The sequence below is a fragment of the Pseudopodoces humilis genome, chromosome 5, assembly GCF_049639895.1.
Source record: "Pseudopodoces humilis isolate 2021_Gansu_Grassland_sample_001 chromosome 5, ASM4963989v1, whole genome shotgun sequence".
Lineage (NCBI taxonomy): Eukaryota > Metazoa > Chordata > Aves > Passeriformes > Paridae > Pseudopodoces > Pseudopodoces humilis.
The window spans coordinates 51,862,788-51,884,553 of record NC_142204.1 but is presented as its reverse complement, the minus strand read 5'-3'; the positions used below and the strand labels follow the sequence as shown (position 1 = coordinate 51,884,553).

The window sequence follows — 21,766 nt, the reverse complement described above, 5'->3', positions numbered from 1 at the left end:
TTACCCAGTCTGCCGTATCTCTGATCATTCTTGTATTTCTGTGAAAAACTGAATTCTTGTGCTTAGAGGAACATAATCCATGCAATCTATAAAAACAAAAGCCACTTTTCCAGCTAAATGTCTCAATCACAGAATAGCAATAAACTCACAGAACTGAAACAGAGAACATATCAAGTCATAATTTCAAAATCTGCACAGAGGAATGCCAAAGAATACATGTTAAAGCAATTACAGGAGATAATTTAAACAAGGCCCTAGCAACGGCCTTCAACAGTCAAATTGATAACTAGTTAGGTTACTTTAAAAGACATTTTCTTCCATGTTTAACCTTTGTGAACCCTTAACTTATGCAAACAGGCCTGAAGGCAAAAAGAAAAAAACTGTAATCTGTGGCACTGTTTTATTCAACAGATACATTTCTTTGAAAACACATCTACTCCACTGATCAGGAAAGGAACAGAAATTCCAGAATCCTGCCTCATGACTTCTTAAAATTTCTTTTCTAAATCTCTAATATATGAATGCATATATAAAACAATACAATGTATATAATTTTCTCTTTCTCAGAGTAGAAAATAAGAAATGGCTATTTTTGTTTTTAGAGTATTTTTAAAGAAAAATTTTGCCAGTAGGTCAATCTTAATTCAAAGCTATAATGTTTAAATATGGTTAATGAAAAGAGCAAAGTGAAGCAAGGAAGGTATGTTTACTTATGTTTTTGTGTTTAAATTTACTAGTTTATCCTTTATTGAAGAAGTAGTCCAACTGGGAATAGGCTCATGCTCTGGAGCTGGCCACACAAAAGAATTTCCAAAGACACCCTGACACATAAAGTCCAAACACATCTCCTCATTATATCCATGATTGAACAACAGCCTCAGCATTATGTCACCATTCAAAGAATATGCACTGAGGAAATGCGTATCATTAAGCAACAAAATTATCAGTTGACATCTGCTCCACAAGATAGGAGTAGCTTTACAATTCCATGGCTGTCAGCTCTCACTGCCATGAGAACACAGTAAAAAGGATCCTTGCTTGGATTTGCTCCTGCTTTGAGCAATATTTTGGTGCAAAGAATCTCATTGTTAGAAACAGCACAATAAAATGCAGTTTTTCTTCTGCCATCATAAGTATTTGAAGTTACCTCTTTAGATGAGAGAGTGTTGACATCCAAACCATTTCCAATGACAAGCTCTAGACGCTGGTTCTGGCCATCTACAGTGGAGTGAACAGTGCTTAACCCACTTTCCTGGATTAAAGTTTAGGATGTGGCTGCAATGAGATACTTCCTGCCCCTAAAAAACAGTGAACAAAACTAGGCAGGTGTAATTTCTTTGCATGAAGAAATTAACCCTCATCCAGCTATATTCTGAATTACCAGCTAGACATTTTACAAAAGATCAAAACACAGAAACACCAGTTTTGAGCACTGTCAAATAAGATGTTGTGTTTGTTTCAGTGGTTTTCACTTAATTCTAAGGAGCATGTTTTGCAGTTTGCTTTATGCTAAAAATAAAAGCTAATTAAATCTAATCTAACACAGTTACTTCAGAAATATAAATGTATATAAATGTTTGTAAGTTTACTACAGCCATCTTAGATGTGACCTTGTGCCACACTGTTTCTTAGAGAAAATGTAAAGTCCAAGCTCATACTCACAGGTAATACCCCTCACAAGCCACTTTGTGCATGGGAAGCAGTCCTGCTTCAGCAGGCACATTGCCACCTCCTCCATATTTCAAAAGCAGAGCCATGCAGTCTAGACTACATCCTCCAGCTGCTTGAAACAATACTGATGCATGATCATCTGCTAAGGCTTTGGTATCTCCACTTCAAAGGAGGATACAGAACTTATATTTATATCCAAAGTGATTTATAGATCATCACAAAAACAAACCCAGAGTACTTTTCTCCTTATTTTCAGATATATTTAAGTTAAAATTTTACTAAAGCATGAAATATTTTTTGTGGCAAATATAAAACTCAAAAGCAAAGTAAGAGGTGTACATACACAAGTTCCAGTGCTCATCTGAGTCAGCACTGCTTTGACTGTAAGCATTACAACTGAGGACTTTCAAACTGGCATATTTCAAAAATATTTCATTAATTAATACCAATATAATTCCATACATAGAAGGAAAGATAGGAGGGAGGGAGGGATGGAGGGACTGAGTGGAGTAAAAAGAAACACAAAAGGGCAAGAAATGCACATATAGCAATCTCTCCTTGATTGAAATGGATTGCTTTCAACTCTGCCACTCCTCTCATAAGCATTATGGAAACATGTAAGCATCGCTCCAGTCTACCAGAAACACCTATGCTTCCTTTCCTTCTAGCTCATTTCCTCTTTCTTTCCTGAAAGGCCTCAGCAGTCAGGCAAGATGTATGCCAGTGCAGAGTTGTATTTCTCTTTTCCTGACTACTCATCATTATGATTAAGATACTCCAGCACACCACAGTGTGAATGTGAATGTGTGAATGTGAATACCACATTCAGCTGTAACCCCTAATGGTGTTACTCAACATTTTTCCTTATTGTTCACATTTCCATCAACAGAACATCAACAATGTCTTTGCATGTTTGTTTTGTGGCTTCTTGCATTGCTGACCACTGTTTTATGTACTTCTTAAAAGTTTTCTAAGCTTTAGAAAAGATTTTCCTCACGGTTCTCTTTAAGGAAATTAAAAAGACTTCCAGTCCTAGAAATCTGAGAATCCAATATATGGCAAAAAAACAGTAATGTCATCTTCTTGGGAAATCAAGGTTCTCAAATACAAGCTCAAAACTTTCTCAGTTTGAAGCATGGAATGCAAAAGCCACTTTGATTCTGGGAATCCATAAGCACATATATCAGAAGGAACGCAACTGAAAGTAAGACATTTCTGAAAAACACCTTATAAATGCCTCAGGGCCATAAAATTATTTGCAGTATTTGCATCTAATGAAAGCTAATAAAAAGTCAGATAAATGAATATTTCAATACTCATAATTACATTATATATTTTATTTTCTCATATTAATTTCACAGATTTATTCTCTTCAGAACCATGAAGTTATTTTGACAGAAACTGAAAGTTAATATAACTAAATTACTCACATACAGTAAAGCTCATTTAAGTCCACCAAAGGCATAAAACCTTCCTAAGGAATCATCTTTCTTAACAGCTGGGTACTTATGGTGTAATTGAAACTTGTGTTCAGCACAAGAGGGGAGGGAAACGAGATGAGATATTTTTCAAAATACCTGCCTACTCCTCAAGAAACCAAGCCTCAAGAAGCCATCTGATAAAACCAAAAATCTCCACTAACCTCCAGATGTCCAGAAAGAGTACGTTCCAGTTAAAACAGTGGACTGTTCTTGTATTGTACTTCTACCCTAAGATGGTCAAATAGGACCAGCTTGGTAAAGGTAGCACCTGACAGTACAGAGAAGGTACCTTGAATAAAAAAATTGGTCCCCTTTTCTTGGAAGCAGCTCAGCATTCAACTAAAACATAAGCAGCATCTTAAAGATCATCTCAGTGATCACCTGAAGCTGATGAGTGCTGAACAGACTGCTGGGTATTCATCAGCATCTTGGGCATCTTGTTTCATCTAAAATAATGCAGCTAAACCACGCAAGCCAACAGGAGCGCCGGCATGAGAACTGAGCAAAGAAGCATTACCAGTCATATTGCTTAAACCCAGAGAGAGAAGTTAGCAACAAAAAGTGGTGTTTCTCCTTATAATTTATGGTATTGGGATAAACACCCTTTTCCAGGATTATCTGCACATTTTCCACAAAGCCAGTTTTTGCTGACAAAGTTAATGCTGTTTGCCATTGCATGTTTTGTATTCCCATGTTTATTCATAAGATGCTAGAGGTAAGAAAGTGAAAAAAGATAAAACAAAGCACATAGACAAAACAAAGGCTGTTAACACACACGTATATATCAGAAATCCTTAAATGCTAAGTTCTTATGAAAAGTGTTTATAATTATGTTAACCTGACCAGTACTCCCAAACACACTGAATATAGTAATTTTTTGCTTTGTATGTAAGCTTCTGAACAAAACGTTAAAAATGGTCCAACTTATTTGCTGGTGTAAATTGATGCAACTTTTCCAAAACCAGAAAATTTGTCTGAACATTTAAATGACATAAGCAGGATGCTCCATGGAGGACTTGGCGAAATGTGTTTTAGTTAACAGTTCTAGCCTGTTGGTGTCTTTGCTGCTCCCCTTATCTTATGGGATATTTTAACCTTTCTTGTCACCTAAAGTGATTTCAAATACTTGTGGAATTGGCTGAGCTGCAACCTCGTGCAATAGAAACCACTCCCTTTGATGAGTTTCCTTCAGAACATATGTCAAGTTCACAAGTTCTTAAAGCCCAGATACTTGACCTTAGAAATGTGAACAGATAAACATCAGGCAGTTGAAAAAATAATATGCCAAAAGCTCAGATTTGCAAAGGGACTGCTTTATTTTATTTTAGGGGTGTTTTTGTTTTCTTTTGTTTTGTTTTGTCCCCAGGACACCTTTCTTCATGGATGCTTCAATTTTCTTATTGTTCTCACTAGGTGATACAATAAAATGGTCTCATGTCATTAATTATCTCTTTTAATGGTCCTTAATATGTTAAAACACCCCAAAACAAACCACAACACTCATAAATATTGTTTTTTCTTCATACTGCCAAAGCACTGGCTATTAAGGAAGACAAAGGACTTTGGACTCTGCATTACTTCTGCAGAACCTGAACTACTAAACTTGAAGTTTAATGGACATTCACATGAGTTCAGTACACAACACCAGGCCATGGTCAAGCCAAGCCAGCTATTATTTTCAAGGTGTGAGAGTCATTGAAATGCTCAGTGGATTAGTAACAGAGTATGTAAAACCTTTTAACTACAGTCATCAACTTAAATTCAGTCTGCTCGTATCACCAACTGCAACAGTGGGTTATGTTCACAGTGATTTTTCCTCATGATAGCACATCAACCAACCATCTTACTAGTAAATTCTCATTATAACTGGAAGGTCAGGAATGTTCCTCTTCACAGAGGACACACAACCTCTTCTAGGCTTTTGAACTGTAAAATGCAGTCTTTATAAGTTGTAAAACACACACACACACACAAAAAAGCTTTAATATATGCTGTACCTACCTCAGATTTTTCAAATGAGCTTTGGGTTTTGATAGTTTCTCTGTTTGATTCAATCTTAGAGGCTTAAACCCATTTGTCCTGATAAATTTATTTTTAATTTTTATTTTTAAACTACAGCTCTCACAGTTTGTGCAGTCATGTTCTTTCTACCACACTGAACTGGTTTAGGGCAAATTTGGGAGAGAACCTCCAAATGGGGTCTGAACACTTACTATCCTCAAAATGTTGCACAAATATTACAATTATACTAAGTTCCTGTTCTATGTTTGTCACAGAAAGATCATGGTTCTAGTCATCCTGCATATAGACAAGGAATATTGGAAATGCTATTTGGAAGAAGCCATTATTTTCAAGGGGAAGTGTTAACTTCCTTTTCAGACTAGTTTCTGCATTGCTCTTGTAAGCAGTAGGTCACTCAAAGTACCATAGTCAATATTATAATACCACCCACAAATACCTTACTACTTAGTATATTATGATAAAGCCTGCAAACCAAAATTTAATTAGTAAGGGCTTACATTCAGATTGACTCAGAAACTAAAGGTCTCTCGGACTCAGATTCCCACATTATACAGTTATTCCCACATTATACATAGACTCTTTCAATGTGTACTGGAATCATGGTCTGGGTTTTAACTGCAAGGAAAGAAATCTGAAGGAAGATGTTAAAAATTTCTACTTCAATCCCATTTTCTCTGATGGAGAAAATATACAACTTGGGTCTTGAGTGCCATCACTGAACCCAAAAAACAGGAGTCCAAGAATAATAAAAGAATATTCACAAACACATTTTCATTTGGGGCTTAGAAAAACAGACCTTTATGCTGTTCATAAAGGATAAGCTTTTCTGAAGGTTCTCTGTCCCTTCCTATTGTATCCAGTTAAGGTTTCAGCATAACAGGACAAAAAGAAGATTTAACATAGAAGTTTGACTGATGAACTGCTTGTCACAATGTGGACACATGTACCACTCTCCCTCATCTCTTGTGGGCAATGCACTCCATTGACAGGAAGGAGAATTCTGAGGCAAGGTTCTTCTGTGTATTTTTCCTCTCATTTTCATTAACACTTCTGAAATTCTGATGGCACCTTAAAGCTTCCAGCATTTAACCCACAAATACACTCTTGTTATGAACACTCACAAACCTTTTAGAGAGCAAAGATAAAATCTCTCCTGGACTAGCACTTTCAGAAGTATACATTAACAAATATAACTACAACCTCAGCCTGCCATCAGCTAACAGGAAAGTACATTTAAGCGTACATTAATATCTCATTGGCAGCTGAGAGGTGCTCCTAATGAAACTGAAACAGTTCATTTACACAAGATAATTTATTAAGGAAAAATATTTAACATTCATTTCGTCATTTCCTCCACAACTGCTTTAAGACAGAAGTTACCTTCCCTTTTTCCACACCTTTCATTTTGAAAACTCTCCATTTGAAGACTTCATGTCATTGATAAAACATCTTTTTAAGAATCAAGATCACCCTTTTGGGTCCACATGGGTGGACCTTCATGCCCTGACAGCCTTACTGAAGTTGCTGTCCTCAGGAGAGTTGAGAATTATTATATTCCAGCCCATCATATTATATTTACACCAGAGCCTGAACTGAAAAGGTTCCTGAAGATTTACATAGGCCTTAGTCCAGACCCTCACATTGCAAACCTTCTGAAAAAACAGTCAGTTTAGTGTATTACAAAACCTTTTTAACCATATTTACATATTTTCTGCTCCTGCCAGATGATCAATATGCTCCCAACATCAGTTTTTCTCAGGAAGAGTTTAGAACACTAAGCAAGATAATATTTTCGTTAAAAAATCCTTTTATTTTCATTAATATGTATCTCCTTTCTCTTTCTCTCCAAAAGATTAGAGGAATAAATCAATTTAGAGGCCACCACAGAAAATTTTCTCTGGTTATGCACTTTCTATACCCAAAGGTTTCTCCTGCTTTGCTATACTCCCCTGACTGATTTCACCACAGGCATCAGAAAGCTCTTGAACATGAACTTAACCAGAAAGGTCTCAGAGCAGCAGTGTTTCAGAATAGCTGTGTGTACTATTTTCAAATGATCTTATCCCACAAAATAAATTGTAAAATGAGAAAGTTGGTAAGGCAACCAGTTACTGTGACAGGGTAGAGTAAGTATAAGGCAAGGAGCTCCCCACAGCACAAGCACTGGACACACTGCCAAGGGTCTACACGCGCTTCGAGAGCCTGATTTGCTATATCACTGCTGGTAATACTCTGTGCTGAGGTGACAAGGTCTGACCAAAGCATGGATGTTCCACAAGGATCACAGGGGAACATAACAGCAGGGCTGATACACTGAGCAGCAACAGAAACATCGCTCCTACATTACGTGATGTGGCAATGAAAAGGCTAAAAAGCTCAGCAGGAAAATCTTCTTCCATTCACCCTTGGCAGCTTCTCAATTTCCAGGCCCACACACTAGATCACTGGAAACAATTGCAAACCCTTACTCTAAAAGAGTTTTAGTTTTTCGTATTACAAAGAATATTTTCCTTAAACAACAGTTTGAGTATCCTGATATTTTTCTGATTTTTTTACAGTCACACCTGAAAGGCTACATATTACTTCTTGATGTTTTATTTAGAAAACTTTTATTTCCTCTCTAAATTACTGTTTTTTCATTATAAAGAATATGAACTACTTGATAATCACAGAAGTGGGATCTCTCCTTGGAAAGAAGTGTATCAAGTATTTATTGCTTTTAAATACATAAAGTTATGTGAGAATTAATGTTATTCTCATTAAAATAAACTAGACAATTGTAGCTTTACTCTAAAAATAGAAGGCCCTTAGGCATGCACAGAGGTTATTCATAGCAATGAAATAATTACTAGCAATCTAAATTTGGACTCAGTCTCTTAAGTATTACATTTTTAAACAATTTCTCTGTTAGTCTAATTGGCGAGCATACCACAGTCACACCATTTCAACCCATTAGCTGGCCGGTGTTACTCTGGGGCCTGCACTTTGAACAGCCAGGAATGGTGCCCTGCAAGCTGAGGTGTCCTGTGATACTTCTAAAATTAAATACACAGTTGCTAGATAAATTAAGGTCTGACCTTGTACAACTGTAACATAAGCAGACTGGACCCTCAGGAAAGTATTACAGATGACTTCTCTAAAATCTCATCAAATGTAACACGAGGTCTGGGGATACAAGATTATCTGTGCCCCCATTGGTTAAACAGCTCCCATTAAGAAAATTAATTATTTGCCAATTATTCTCAAGCCCTGTGTTAACAACATATGGAAGCATATTTACATAAATCACAACAAATTTGAGGTTTAGCCTTTAACTAGTTGCAGATCCCACCATGTTACATCACTGAAGATTAATCTCTCTGAGGCTGACATGATGCAAAGCTTTATAGATTCAATGACAAACAATTACAACACTTATTTAACTAGTTTAATGACTTGAAATGGACAAAGAAGCAGGAGGCATGGCACACAGACAGCAGTGATGAAAATACAGAATAACTCCAGAGTAAGATCAAGAACAGCAGTATCCAGCAAGCTAAACCCAGGCATGGGATGAGGAAGAAGCTGGAAACATCGCAGATTCAAAACCTCTGTGTAGTTCTGGTTTCAACCAATTAGTTACCATTTTTACCATAATGAAAAGACAATAAGGGTACACAACAAACTGAAAAAAAAACCCTAAACTTGCAACTTGTCTTTAATTGTTCTAACGAAATTAAATTTACAGTGAACTCCTCCATGACTTTTAACTCACTTGCATTTTAAAACCATAAAAGTGTCAGCTTAACTAAGTCACTACATGCATCTCAGTCTTTGAACACGAGATCAACAAAAACATTTAATGATGATAAATAATACTCACTGCAACTTCTTTGGCCAGTGTGATGTAACTAAAGGTGGCATGCCCCTAAAAAACCCCAGTATAACAGAAGCAGACAGAAACAATGTGGAGATCTTGCTCTACTGCTGGCTACAAGATGATATGAAGAGAGATATATTCTTATCTAATTAAGAAAATGAAAAATATGTATTTATAATACATATAAAGAGCACAAATGCTACAATTATTTATTTTTAGTTTGTTCATTTCCCTTACATGACCAGGATACCATCAGAATTAGAACATATCCATATTACAAACATGGTATTGTTTTTATTTTCAATTATTTTTAATAACATTATGCATTGTGCATGAAGTGCCTGATTCCACTGTAACATAATTACTAGATATAAATAATGTTTCATGCAGAATAAAGAAGACTTTTGTCCAGATACTGCATCACACGGCAATTTGAGATGTAATATCATGTGATAAATTCATTGGTGGGACAAACATGGGACAAAGAACTATAGCAAGGCCTTCTTAGGTTACCTACATACTGAATATTAACACACAGGATAATACTCCTAACAGAATCCCCAGTGTAAAACAGATAATAAATAAACTATGAAATGCTGTGTGGGCAGTTTGGGGCTTTTTTTGTTTGTTTTCAAAGTCAGGGACTTGTTGACTGTACACTGATAATACTTTGTAGGTTACAGCTTTGTTATATTTTAAAATAAATAATGTATTGGAACAGGATTTGACCAGTTTGGAGAATTTCCCACAGTACCACTTGGAGATTGATTTCATGAACATTTTCATGAACAAGGCCTACTGTTTTTCACCCTTTGTTAGGATGTGGCAAGGACTCCTACGTGCTTAGGCTGTCTAAACAGTCTCCCAAAACCACCGTTTGAACGACACTGTGTTAAAAAATTGCCACGTGCAGAACCATTTGTGCTGTAGTCTGTTAGTGTGATCAGGAGACAGATCGTCTCATTGGACTATTAGAGAGCAGGGTAAAATACAGGGCTACTCCAATAAAAAAAAAAAAAAAAAAAGGCAGGAACTCTTAAACACTGGTATTTTGGAAAGAATTTCAGTACCTTGGAAAGAAACTCCAGCTCTTTCCAATGTAATTGCATAGAACCCAGGTGTGGAGAAACGCAAGCCCTGAATACTGATATAAGCTGTATTAAGCACTTTGCATCAGTTGCAGATTGGTGGAAGTGCATGTTTCACCAAAGGACTGGCTTCCAGGGAGAACTCAAAGATGTTCCGAAACTCAGTTTGTGCAGATTGCTTACCAGCTACAGAAAAGAAGAGCTCAAGAGCAGGGCACAGGAATTATGAAGAAAAAATTGTCCAGAGTAAGATAGAAACTTTCAACATAATTACTATGAAGTACTACTACGCAAAACTCACCCTTGAAGTTAGCAACTAAGCACAAAACATTAACTAGAGTGACAACTGGATCTTCAAATGAACATTAGGTTCACCTCTACCAATAATTTACCCTGTCTTTTCATTGCTCTTCTGTCCTACTGTCTCTATCTCAAGGTCTTTAATTAAGTTCCCTATTTTCTATTTTCTATCTAGCTCTGTTTTAGGGCCTTTTTTGCCTCACTAAGGGCCCCCACTACAGCAGACTTGCCGGTCTGTGCCAGCCTCTCCCACAGCACCCCCAGCGCACGCGCACTGCCGCCGCCCCGCCGGCCGGGGCAGCTGTGGCGCATGCGCAGCCCAGCGCCCTCCGCTGCGTCCTCTGAGGGCGCCGCGAGCGCGGCCATGGCGGGGGTGCTGAGGAAGGTGAGGCGCCGCCCAGGGCCCCGAGCAGCGGCCTGCTTCTGCGCGGGGTCGTCCCTTCTGAGGGCAGGGCAGCGAGTACCCGAGCTGCGGGGTGAGAGCGAGCGGGCACGCTGCGAAGGAAAGGCCGAGGGCAGCGCACCGCCCGGAGCATCTCCCAGGCAGCAGGGGGCGGCGGGCCCGCGGTGTGGGGCGGCTGGAGTCAGGGGCACCGGAGCTGCCCCAGCAGCTGCTTGGTGCGCATCAGGCACTGCATCGCCAGCCGGTCGAAGGAGGGGATTGTCCCGCTCTGCTCTGCACTGAGGAGGCCTCATCTTGAGTCTTCTGTGCGGTTTTGGTCACCTTAGAAGGATACTAAGCTATTAGAGACCACCCAAGGGAGGGCATCGGAGATAGTGAAGGGCCTGTAGGTGAAGCCCTCTGAAGAGCGGCTGAGGTCATTGATCTGTTCAGCCTGGAGAAGAGGAGGTTGAGGGGAAACCTCATTGCAATTACAGCTTTCTCATGAGGGGAAGAGGAGGGGCAGGCACTGATCTTTTCTCTCTTGTGACCAGTGACAGAACCCAAGGGAGTGGCCTGAAGTTCTGTCAGGGAGATTTAGACTGGATATTATGAAAAGGTTCTTCACCCAGAGGGTGTTTGGGCACTGGAACAGGCTCCCCAGGACAGTGGTCACAGCACCAGCCTGACAGAGTTAAGAGGTGTTTGGACAATGCTCTTGGGTACATGGTGTGAATCCTGGGGATGATGCTGTGCAGGGCAGGAGTTGGACTGGATGATCCTTGTGAGTCCCTTCCATTTCAGGATAGTCTATGATTTGGATTCTGGTGAGGTGAGCTGCTTCCTCTTGGAGCACTGGAACTCTTGGATAATGGGCATATGGCAGGAGGCAAGGCTGGCCACAAAATGGTCCCTTTAGGTGTATATTGAGTCAAAACAAAATAATTAAGTGTGGAAATGGATGCTTAGCTGTGTTAAGTATGTTTATGCTCTCTCTGCAGACCACTGGGCTTGTAGGATTGGCTGTAGCTGAGAACCCCCATGAGGTATGTCATACATCTCATTCTGTAGTAATGGAACCTCTTAGTGAGATCTAAGGTTTTTGTGATGTGCTTGAATGTGTAGGTATGAAGTGTATCTTAATCTGGTGCCAGCTTAATGAAACAATTAAAATTGTCCACAGTGATAAAGGTTTAATGCATGTCATTATAAGTTATTTTACAGATGTGCTTTTTGTGGCATGCGCTAATTTCAAAAACCGCTCTAGTATAAGTATCTTTATGAGCCAATATTTGATTTCTTTCATCAGTAATGCCAAAACAAAGAACTCTTTAAATTCAATTCTTCATAAATATAGTGACTGCTTCACAGGCAAAAAGAGTTTTGCTGCTTTGCTGTGTACCCAAGTATTGAATTATTCTAAAGGGATAGCCTAGTTTTAGATGACAGAAACTAGCTATGTGGTGCAAAGCCATGCCATGGCCCTTAAGGGCAAGCAGTGCTGGGATTGGAATACTTGAGTGGTACTTGGAAACTGCATTAGGTGGTTCTCGTAGCAATGTTTGGCTTTCTTTTAACCTCCTCAAGCTCAGTAGTGAGCCTAAGTATGTTTGTCACATCATGCTTATTCAGGAGGCATTAGCACTGAAAGAACTTCAGTATTTTTTTAAGTTCTCCACTTTGAAATTTCTTATTACACAACAATTCTACTTCAGAAATACTTTGACTCCAATACTTAAGAATGCTGTCAAAAAGAACCCTTTGAAAAGTCACTACTGTTTGGTAGAAATTATTCTAGCTCAGTCTACAGCCTTGTCAGACCTTCCACGTTAACTTAGTATATTTTAGTTTTTTCAGCAACTTAAAGCTAGGAGTAAAGTACTGGGCAATTTTTTAGTTGAAGTTCAGATTCTGTGCCAGTCTTTTTGTTTCCTGTTTTTTGTTCCTTGTATTTCTTTTAGTATTCAGCTTCTATTCCTTTTGGTTCCTATAGGATGTCCCTTCCTTGTCAGGAAGATACAGTGACCCAGTACAAAAGTGTAAATTTATGCACCACTATGTGTCCTTTATCCCTGCATTTAAATCCAGCAAGAAAAGTTTCAGATTTAATTTAAATCTATTTGTTACTTTGCACCAGCATGAGGAAAAGTGACAAAGAAACCCTGCATTAAATCTCTTTGTATCTTCCTCATGTAAATTTTAGGTATCTCATGGGTTAGACATGATTTGCCTCTTATTAATTTTTTTAAGAGCACTTTATGGCCTGTACTGTTTTTTTTTTCATTTTGCATCAAGTGTGTTCAGATTGCAACTGTCTTTGTTTTTTAGTTTTGTTTTTTTTTTCCTTTGAGGAATGTGACAGCTGTAATTTTTCAGTCCTGATAAATCCCTGCTTTACCCAAGATGGAGTTTAGTGGCTCAGACTTAATTATTAGTTAATCTTACACTTCTGCATTGAATACCATATTTTGTGTATAGATGGTAGCTTATAGGTTTAGTGGACAAGAAATAGGATAAGAAGTTAAATAATTGTAGTTGTGTATTTTAACCATGTCTTGTGATCACTTTAGCGCCTGCGAATACTGTACACAAAAATCCTTGGTGTCCTGCAAAGCATTCCCAAAGATGCAGCTTATAGGAAATACACTGAGCAGATTGTAAATGAGCGATTTGATTTGGTGAAAAAGGTGAGTACAGTGCTATTTCACTAATGCTGCACAAAAAAAATTTTCATAGGATGAGAAAAGTGATTTTTGAAGTCCCTGGCTGCTTCTCAGATGCACATTGTAACTTTCAGGTATCAATTCAGAAGCAACTGAAGTATTGAGGTTTATTTTTGTTATTGACTGGGATATTTTGATGGCATATGAAAATGAATTGGTAATCTCTGGCTGATGTTTTGTGAAAATTAGAAGCAAATAGATTTTTTTGAAAGATTCGTAGAAAAGAGGTAATTTTCACACACTTCCACAGAAAAATGTATGTGCTCTTGCCAGCATAATATCTTAGCACAATCCTTGGCCTTCAGTCCACTTTTAGTTACATTAAACTCTGCAATACAGGCATTGTGTATTTAAGGTGATAATTGAAAGCTTGCATATAATTCTATAAAAATGTAAGAACAAGAATTTTTTCCAAGATAAAAATTAAAGTCCTCATCTGCTAATACTTCTTTGGATTCATTAAATAACATTCATTCTTTGTATTTGTCATTGAGGGTTTGATGTTTGCTTTTCAGTAACAAATGAGTGGGAGATTTCTTTGATAATGTAAAATGTTATAAGCCAGCTAATTTGATAGTAGTTCTGAGAAAGATTGGAGTGTGATCTGGTTAAATTACTGTTTTCATTCATTTTATGGGCTTTCTACTCTCACTAAAACATTTTATTATATGTATTTGAACACACAGGAGACTGATGTGAAAAAACTAGAGGACAAACTGAATAGTGGTCAGATAGAAGAAGTCATTGTACAGGTAAAGAGGGGAAATTTGACATGAGTACAAATGTAGCAGTGTTTTTTAGTGCTCCTTTGGCTGAGCTTTTGTTTAGAAAATTGGAAATTTTGTGTATCTTCCTTGTCAAATGGAAAAAAATCCCCTGAAAACAAATGGTCATGTAGTGATTGGATGGCCTTGCTAAAACCTAACAAATTAACAACTGTGTCTTGCACTATGCTTACAGATATGCATGTATACCTACATTGCTTCTTACAGAGTCTAAATCAGTGAAAAGGGCAGAAGAGGATTGAATAATATTGGGGGTAATCCAAACCGAGTGGAAAATATTGTCATTGGGAATGTCTTGCTGAACAGAATGTCTGTTTGGGTATTTGGGGGTGATGCAATTTTTATTAAAAAACACCATCCCCCCCAGAACACAGAGTTCTTTTGATATTGATAGGTGAAATTTGTGGTAGTGTGTGATCATGATAGATGGTGACATCACTGAGGTCGTTAACTGAAATAGAGGTAATTTTTGCAATTTTATAGAATTTAAGACTTTGTGTATGGTGTTTATTAACAGGCTGAAAATGAGCTGTCCCTGGCAAGAAAAATGATACAGTGGAAACCATGGGAGCCTCTAGTTGAAGAACCTCCTTCTGATCAGTGGAGATGGCCAATATAATTTTCAAAATGGTGTAACCTCTTGAAAGTAAACAGAAAAAAATAATTATTAATCTATTGTTACTGACAATTGTCTTTAAATTAAAGATAATCGCTTCATTAAAATACATTTTGTCCTTACTTACTTTTGTACTTACTTATATTTATCAATCTAAAGCCTGCTGCCAATTTCTTGCAAAAATAGTTTTAAGAAAATTGTTTCTGGCATTCCTACAACCTTTTTGTTTATTTAATTTTTTTGTATTATATATTAACAGGGTATTTGTGCCTTATGCTGAGTTACTTTTATAATTTGTATCTGTATGTTAAAAATACAGACATTACAGGCCACTTGAAATCAAAATCCAAGTTGTAGAAAAGTATGATGATTTTGTCCCACTTTTGGTTGTGCATTTTTGCTAGCCCCTGACAGTCTTACTGGCCATGCAGATACTGCGATGAAAGGCCTAATGCTTCTGAAAAAGAAAGGCTTTTAAGTTTCAGCTGAATGAATCCCTGTCCTGAACTGGCTGACCTTGCTGCCCACATAACTAAACACTGTTTCTGGCTTGCCGGGAGTACTGGGAAGATTGGAGACATGAGGGGGAGTAAAAAGACTGCTACTCAAAGTGATGGCAGCAACAGATTTCTTGTTAACAGGTAGGTTGCTGTACTTGGCGTAACACCTGTGGCACAGACCTTAGTGTTGGGATCTTACAGTCATTGTGTAGACTTGTATTGGCGTATTCCTGATTCTTAAGTGTTGCAATAAATGGGGTGACATCAGGCGGGCTACTGGTCAGCAGCTGAGTCCCACCGGGCTCTGTCTTAGGCCCAGTGGTCTTCAGTATCTTCATTAAGGACTTAGATGCACGACAGGAAGGGATAGTAAGTTGTCTTAGTTTAGGGCAAATTAGGAAGGAAAACTCCAAATGGGGATTTCCCCAGGGAAATGCCCCTCCCCACTAACTGGTCCGGGAAAAGGAAAAAAATTCCTTAGAGAGAAGTGGAAAAAGCTGTTTATTTAACAGAAATTGAGTAATATTAAATAATAATAAAACCTCTTGCTGTTCGATGGGATGGCAAGTCTAGGAAGAAAAAGTCCTTTTCATGTGGGGTAGCTCGGCTCACTCAGGTTCTTATCAGTCCCTCCGGCGCTGGAAAGTGCCGAGGCCCAGGCCCCGGTGGGCCACAGGCGTGAGCTCCTGGGGTTTGGCTGGGTGTTCAGTCCAAAGCAGGCTTGCACAGATCCAAGAAAAAAGGGAAAAAAACAAACAAAGGTCCAGGGAACTCCTCTGCCTCAGCTAGCTAAAACTAACTAAAAGCCAGAGAGAAGCTCTGTCCCGCTGTCTGTCCGTGCTGCAGACACCACAGGCCAGGAGCGGGATGTGGGGGAGTGATGTTTTTCCTTAACACAAACTGCGCGCTTCTTCTTCCCCCTCTCTTGCTCTCAAAGCCAGTCTTAAAGGTGCAGAACTTAATATATAACATAAACCAGACGATTGGGGATACCAGTATCATAAAGTCACCCCAGGACATTCCACCCCTTATCCCCATATCGTCAACTTATTATCAAAATTAATATATATATATTTTAACCCTACAACACATACATTATATACAGACAAGGGCATTTATTCATGATTTTCACCTAACCATCAGATCTCCCTGAGGTACACATTGTGTTGTTCCATCTTTCCGCATTATCCACCATGTGCAACCCGGTCCTTGAGCAAAAACAACTCCACGAATGGGTTTGTCTGTACTTGAAGTAGAATTGATCCAAACTGTCTTTCCTAACAAACCTCTGAGATGTACTGCTGGGACTTTGTCTCTGTCTACTTTATGCAGGGGCTCGGATTGGGCTGGGCCTGCTCGATTGGTGGAACCTCGGGTATTAACTATCCAGGTGGCCTTTGCTAGATGCTGCTCCCAATTTTTGAAAGATCCCCCACCCAACGCTTTCAAGGTAGTCTTTAACAGTCCATTGTACCTCTCCACTTTTCCCGCAGCAGGTGCATGGTAGGGGATATGGTACACCCACTCAATGCCATGTTCCCTAGCCCAGCTGTTTATAAGGTTATTCTTGAAATGAGTCCCATTGTCTGACTCAATCCTCTCAGGGGTGCCATGCCTCCAAAGGACCTGCTTTTCAAGTCCCAGGATGGTGTTCCGGGCAGTGGCATGAGGCACAGAGTAGGTTTCCAACCATCCAGTGGTGGCTTCTACCATTGTGAGCACGTAGCGCTTGCCTTGGCGGGTTTGGGGCAGTGTGATGTAGTCAATCTGCCAGGCTTCCCCATATCTATATTTGGACCACCGCCCACTGTACCATAGTGGCTTCAACCTCTTGGCCTGCTTGATCGTGGCACACGTCTCACAGTCATGGATAACCTGGGAAATACTGCCCATGGTTAGATCCACCCCTCGGTCTCGTGCCCACTTATAGGTGGCATCTCTACCCTGATGGCCTGAGGCATCATGAGCCCATCGAGCTAGGAACAACTCTCCCTTGTGTTGCCAATCTAAGTCTGTCTTTGACACCTCTATCTTTGCAGCCTGATCCACCTGCTCATTGTTTCGGTGCTCTTCATTGGCCTTACTCTTGGGGACATGGGCATCTACATGACGGACCCTCACAGACAGTTTCTCTACCCTGGTGGCGATGTCCTTCCACTCATCAGCAGCCCAGATTGGCTTTCCTCTGCGTTGCCAGTCGGCCCTTTTCCACCTTTCCAGCCATCCCCACAGAGCATTGGCTACCATCCATGAATCAGTGTAGAGGTAGAGTTTTGGCCACTTCTCTCTTTCAGCAATGTCCAGGGCCAGTTGAACAGCTTTGAGTTCAGCAAGTTGGCTTGATCCACCTTCTCCTTCAGTGGCCTCTGCGACCTGTCGTGTGGGGCTCCATACAGCTGCTTTCCACTTCCGGTTCATCCCTACGACGCGACAGGAACCATCAGTGAACAGAGCATAGCGTGTTTCCTCTGCTGGCAGTTGGTTGTACGGTGGAGCTTCTTCAGCTCGTGTCACTTGTTCCTGCTCCTCTTCATCAATGAGACCAAAGTTTTCACCTTCCGGCCAGTTTGTAATTATCTCCAAAATCCCAGGGCGATTTGGGTTTCCTATACGGGCACGCTGCGTGATGAGGGCGATCCACTTGCTCCATGTAGCGTCGGTGGCGTGGTGGGTAGAGGGAACCTTTGCTTTGAACATCCACCCCAGCACTGGCAGTCGGGGTGCCAGGAGGAGTTGTGCTTCTGTGCCAATCACTTCTGAGGCGGCTTGAACTCCTTCATAGGCAGCTAAGATTTCCTTCTCTGTGGGAGTGTAGTTGGCTTCGGACCCTCTGTAGCTTCGGCTCCAGAATCCCAGTGGTCGGCCTCGAGTCTCCCCAGGCACTTTCTGCCAAAGGCTCCAGGACAGACCGTGGCTCCCGGCTGCAGAGTAGAGCACGTTCTTCACGTCTGGTCCTGTTCTGACTGGGCCAAGGGCTACTGCATGGGCGATCTCCTGTTTGATCTGAGCAAAGGCTTGTTGTTGTTCAGGGCCCCACTGGAAAGTGTTCTTTTTGTGGGTGACCAGGTAAAGAGGGCTCACAATCTGGCTGTACTCAGGAATGTGCATCCTCCAAAAACCTATGGCACCTAGGAAAGCTTGCGTTTCCTTCTTGTTGGCTGGTGGAGACATTGCTGTGATCTTGTTGATGACATCAGTAGGAATCTGACGCCGTCCATCTTGCCACTTTACCCCCAGGAACTGAATTTCACGAGCTGGTCCCTTAACTTTGCTCTTCTTGATGGCAAAACCGGCTTTCAGGAGAACCTGGATGATTTTCTCTCCTTTCTCAAAGACCTCTTCAGCCGTCTTTCCCCAAACAATGATGTCATCAATGTACTGCAGATGTTCTGGAGCCTCACCCTTTTCCAGGGCAGCCTGGATCAGTCCATGGCAGATGGTGGGGCTGTGCTTCCACCCCTGGGGCAGTCGGTTCCAGGTGTACTGCACTCCCCTCCACGTGAAGGCAAACTGAGGCCTGCATTCTGCTGCCAGAGGAATGGAGAAAAATGCATTGGCAATGTCAATAGTGGCGTACCACTTCGCTGCCTTGGACTCCAGCTCGTACTGGAGCTCCAGCATGTCCGGCACGGCAGCGCTCAGAGGTGGAGTCACTTCATTCAATGCACGATAGTCCACAGTCAATCTCCATTCTCCTTCAGATTTACGCACAGGCCAGATGGGGCTGTTGAAGGGTGAGTGGGTTTTGCTGACCACCCCTTGGCTCTCCAGCTCTTGGATCATCTTGTGGACGGGAATCACAGCATCTCGAGTTGTTCTATATTGTCGGCGGTGCACCGTTGAGGTGGCAATTGGTACTCGCTGTTCTTCCACTTTTAGGAGTCCTACTGCAGATGGGTTCTCTGACAGTCCAGGCAAAGTGTTCAATTGCTTGATGCCCTCTGTCTCTACAGCTGCTATCCCAAATGCCCACCTAAGCCCCTTTGGGTCCTTAAAATACCCACTTCGGAGGTAGTCTATGCCCAAAATGCATGGGGCCTCTGGGCCAGTCACAATGGGGTGTTTCTTCCACTCATTCCCAGTCAGGCTCACATCAGCTTCCACTAAAGTAAAGTCCTGTGATCCCCCTGTCACACCAGCAATAGAAACAGATTCTGCCCCTACATATCTTGATGGGATTAGGGTGCACTGTGCACCAGTGTCAACCAAGGCCTCATATTTTCGTGGTTCTGATGTGCCAGGCCAACGAATCCACACAGTCCAAAAGACACGGTTTTCCCTAGCCTCTACCTGGCTAGAGGCAGGGCCCCTCTAAGCCTGGTTATCCTTCTTTTCTTGGGTATATGTCTTGGAGGTTCCTTCAAGGGAGTCAGACATGTCATCATCATACTTGTCAGTTTGACTACAGGCTACTGGAGCGGCTTTCCTTTTGGTAGAGTATCCCCCCTGAGTCTTGCTGTCTTCCAATTCAAGCATCCGTTTTGCCAGAGCAGCAGTAGATTTTCCATCCCATCTTTTCATGTTTTCTCCACAGTCACGTAGGAAAAACCACAGCTCAGCTCGTAGCTTTTTCTCTCTATCTGGGGAACTTCTGCGTTGAGTACCAGGGCTCCTGGTCTGTACTGCCGAGACTGGAAGAAGGTCCTCCCTGAGTTTCTTGAGATTCTCCTCTATTTTGTTTTGGAAGTTTTGCATATCTGTTCTCACAGTTGCAATTGTTGCCTGCATGGGGCCATGCACGGTATCTGCATATGCTTGGAGCTCCTTCACCATATCCAGCACAGTCTCCTCCCGGTCATCCCGCTTCATTGTTGCTAAAGCAGAAGCGTATTCTTGTGGCCCAAGTCGAACAAGTTTTCGCCACATCACAGATGTACATGGCACCAAGTCTGGATTTCTAGTACCTAAGTCACCCACAAAGACAATCTCTACTATTGCCATTTCTCTCAAACGCTGAATGCCTTGTTCTATGGTTTTCCAACGAGTTTGCTGTATATAGAGATCGCCTGCACACAGATATCTTTGTGCCACGCTTCTTAGGACCCGTTCCCAGAGACTATAAGGGTCAGCCCCCCTCATCATCTCCTGGTCAATAACCGGATCGTGTGACAGGGACCCCAGATGCCTCGCTTCAGTGCCATCCAGAACTGTAGCCTCACCTGCAGCATCCCACAGACGGACTAACCAACTAATTATAGATTCATCAGCTCGTCGAGTGTAATCTTTTCTCAGGCCACAAAGGTCCTTCAGGGAGAAAGGTTCACCAGTGCCTTCTGATTTTTTATCAGTTGCTGGTCTTGAGGGTCCTTCCCCTGCATCACCATTATCATCATCTACTGGCCGATCGGTTTTGGTTTTGAATTTCATGCCTCTCGTGGCAGGAGCAACAGACACTGGCTTAGGCTCACTGTCTGGTTTGGCTGCTGGCTTGGCTGCAGCCTGAGTGACTGGGGTAGCTGCTGATTTATCTGCCTGCCCTACAGTATCTAGCAGCGTGCGATAAGCATACGCTAGGGCCCAGCTTATTGCAATGATATTTTTCTTCTTAGAATCATCACAGCAATTCTCTTCCAGATATTTCCCTACTTCATCTGGGTTCTGAATTTGTTCACATGAAAATTCCCAGGCTGGGGGATCAGAAAATTCCTTCAGAGTTCGGCCAATTCTCTCCCATTCTCTACACCACTCAGGATTTCCCACACCTGAGTCTACTTCTGGGGCAGGGGTCTCGTTGGCTCCTCTGGATATCTCAGCCCTCACTCTAGAGAAGTTGCAGACCATATAGAGGAAGCTCAACAGCTGAACTACCAGGAAAGTGACCAGGAATGTGGTATCCTTAACACTCAGGGGAAACTGGATATTCTCAAAGAGGGACATAACAGATTCAAAGGAGAAGAAGGAAAGAAAAGGCTGAAAAGCCTCATCCCCTGGTCTTCCTCTAACAAACTGTGTGCAATTACCAATAAACTCCCAAAATGTGCTACTGGGACTGGGAGGCAGGGTTGGGCGAAGAAACCATAAACCAAACATACCTGACAGAAACTTCAGTAGTTCTATAAACTTCCTATAAATCATTATCACCGAGCCCAGCACAATAACCATTCTAATCCGTGCCCCTCTACTGTGAAAGAGGGCAAAGACAGGTATTAAAACCTGAAAAACTTTTAGGGACCAGGTCCACATGAAAGCCTCCACCCCAAGAGACATTATGTATCCAAACAACATGGCTACTGACTGCTTTATCCCAATACAGAATAAATACAACCAACACTCAGTACAGGTTTTTCCACTTTCTCTTGCCCCTGTTCAGGCGCCAAAAAAAACTGTATTTGTCTTAGT

The 21,766-nt window shown here is 41.1% G+C and overlaps 2 protein-coding genes across 2 annotated transcripts; one reads left to right on the top strand and one right to left on the bottom strand.

Annotated features, from left to right (window-relative positions):
* On the bottom strand, window positions 1-10,733 carry ASB15 (ankyrin repeat and SOCS box containing 15). Its single transcript, XM_088055705.1, is given in 12 exon segments — window positions 1-153; window positions 735-946; window positions 949-1,298; window positions 1,663-1,833; window positions 2,427-2,488; window positions 2,490-2,554; window positions 2,557-2,629; window positions 3,249-3,252; window positions 3,670-3,820; window positions 3,823-3,861; window positions 4,260-4,367; window positions 10,625-10,733. Coding segments are annotated over 12 exon segments (1,497 nt in total).
* On the top strand, window positions 10,722-15,049 carry NDUFA5 (NADH:ubiquinone oxidoreductase subunit A5). Its single transcript, XM_005519226.2, has 5 exons — window positions 10,722-10,806; window positions 11,805-11,849; window positions 13,374-13,490; window positions 14,213-14,278; window positions 14,829-15,049. The coding sequence occupies exons 1-5, from the start codon at window positions 10,732-10,734 to the stop codon at window positions 14,928-14,930; spliced, it is 405 nt and encodes a 134-aa protein (XP_005519283.1). The 5' UTR covers window positions 10,722-10,731; the 3' UTR covers window positions 14,931-15,049.
* The last annotated feature ends 6,717 nt before the right edge of the window (window positions 15,050-21,766 follow it).

Bases quoted from the DNA above. Each gene is read 5' to 3' on its own strand.
- NDUFA5 (XM_005519226.2), top strand. From the start codon at position 10,732: ATGCGCAGCCCAGCGCCCTCCGCTGCGTCCTCTGAGGGCGCCGCGAGC. The intron at 11,850-13,373 runs GTATGTCATACA...TGATCACTTTAG, and splicing joins TAGCTGAGAACCCCCATGAG to CGCCTGCGAATACTGTACAC. The intron at 13,491-14,212 runs GTGAGTACAGTG...TTGAACACACAG, and splicing joins GATTTGATTTGGTGAAAAAG to GAGACTGATGTGAAAAAACT.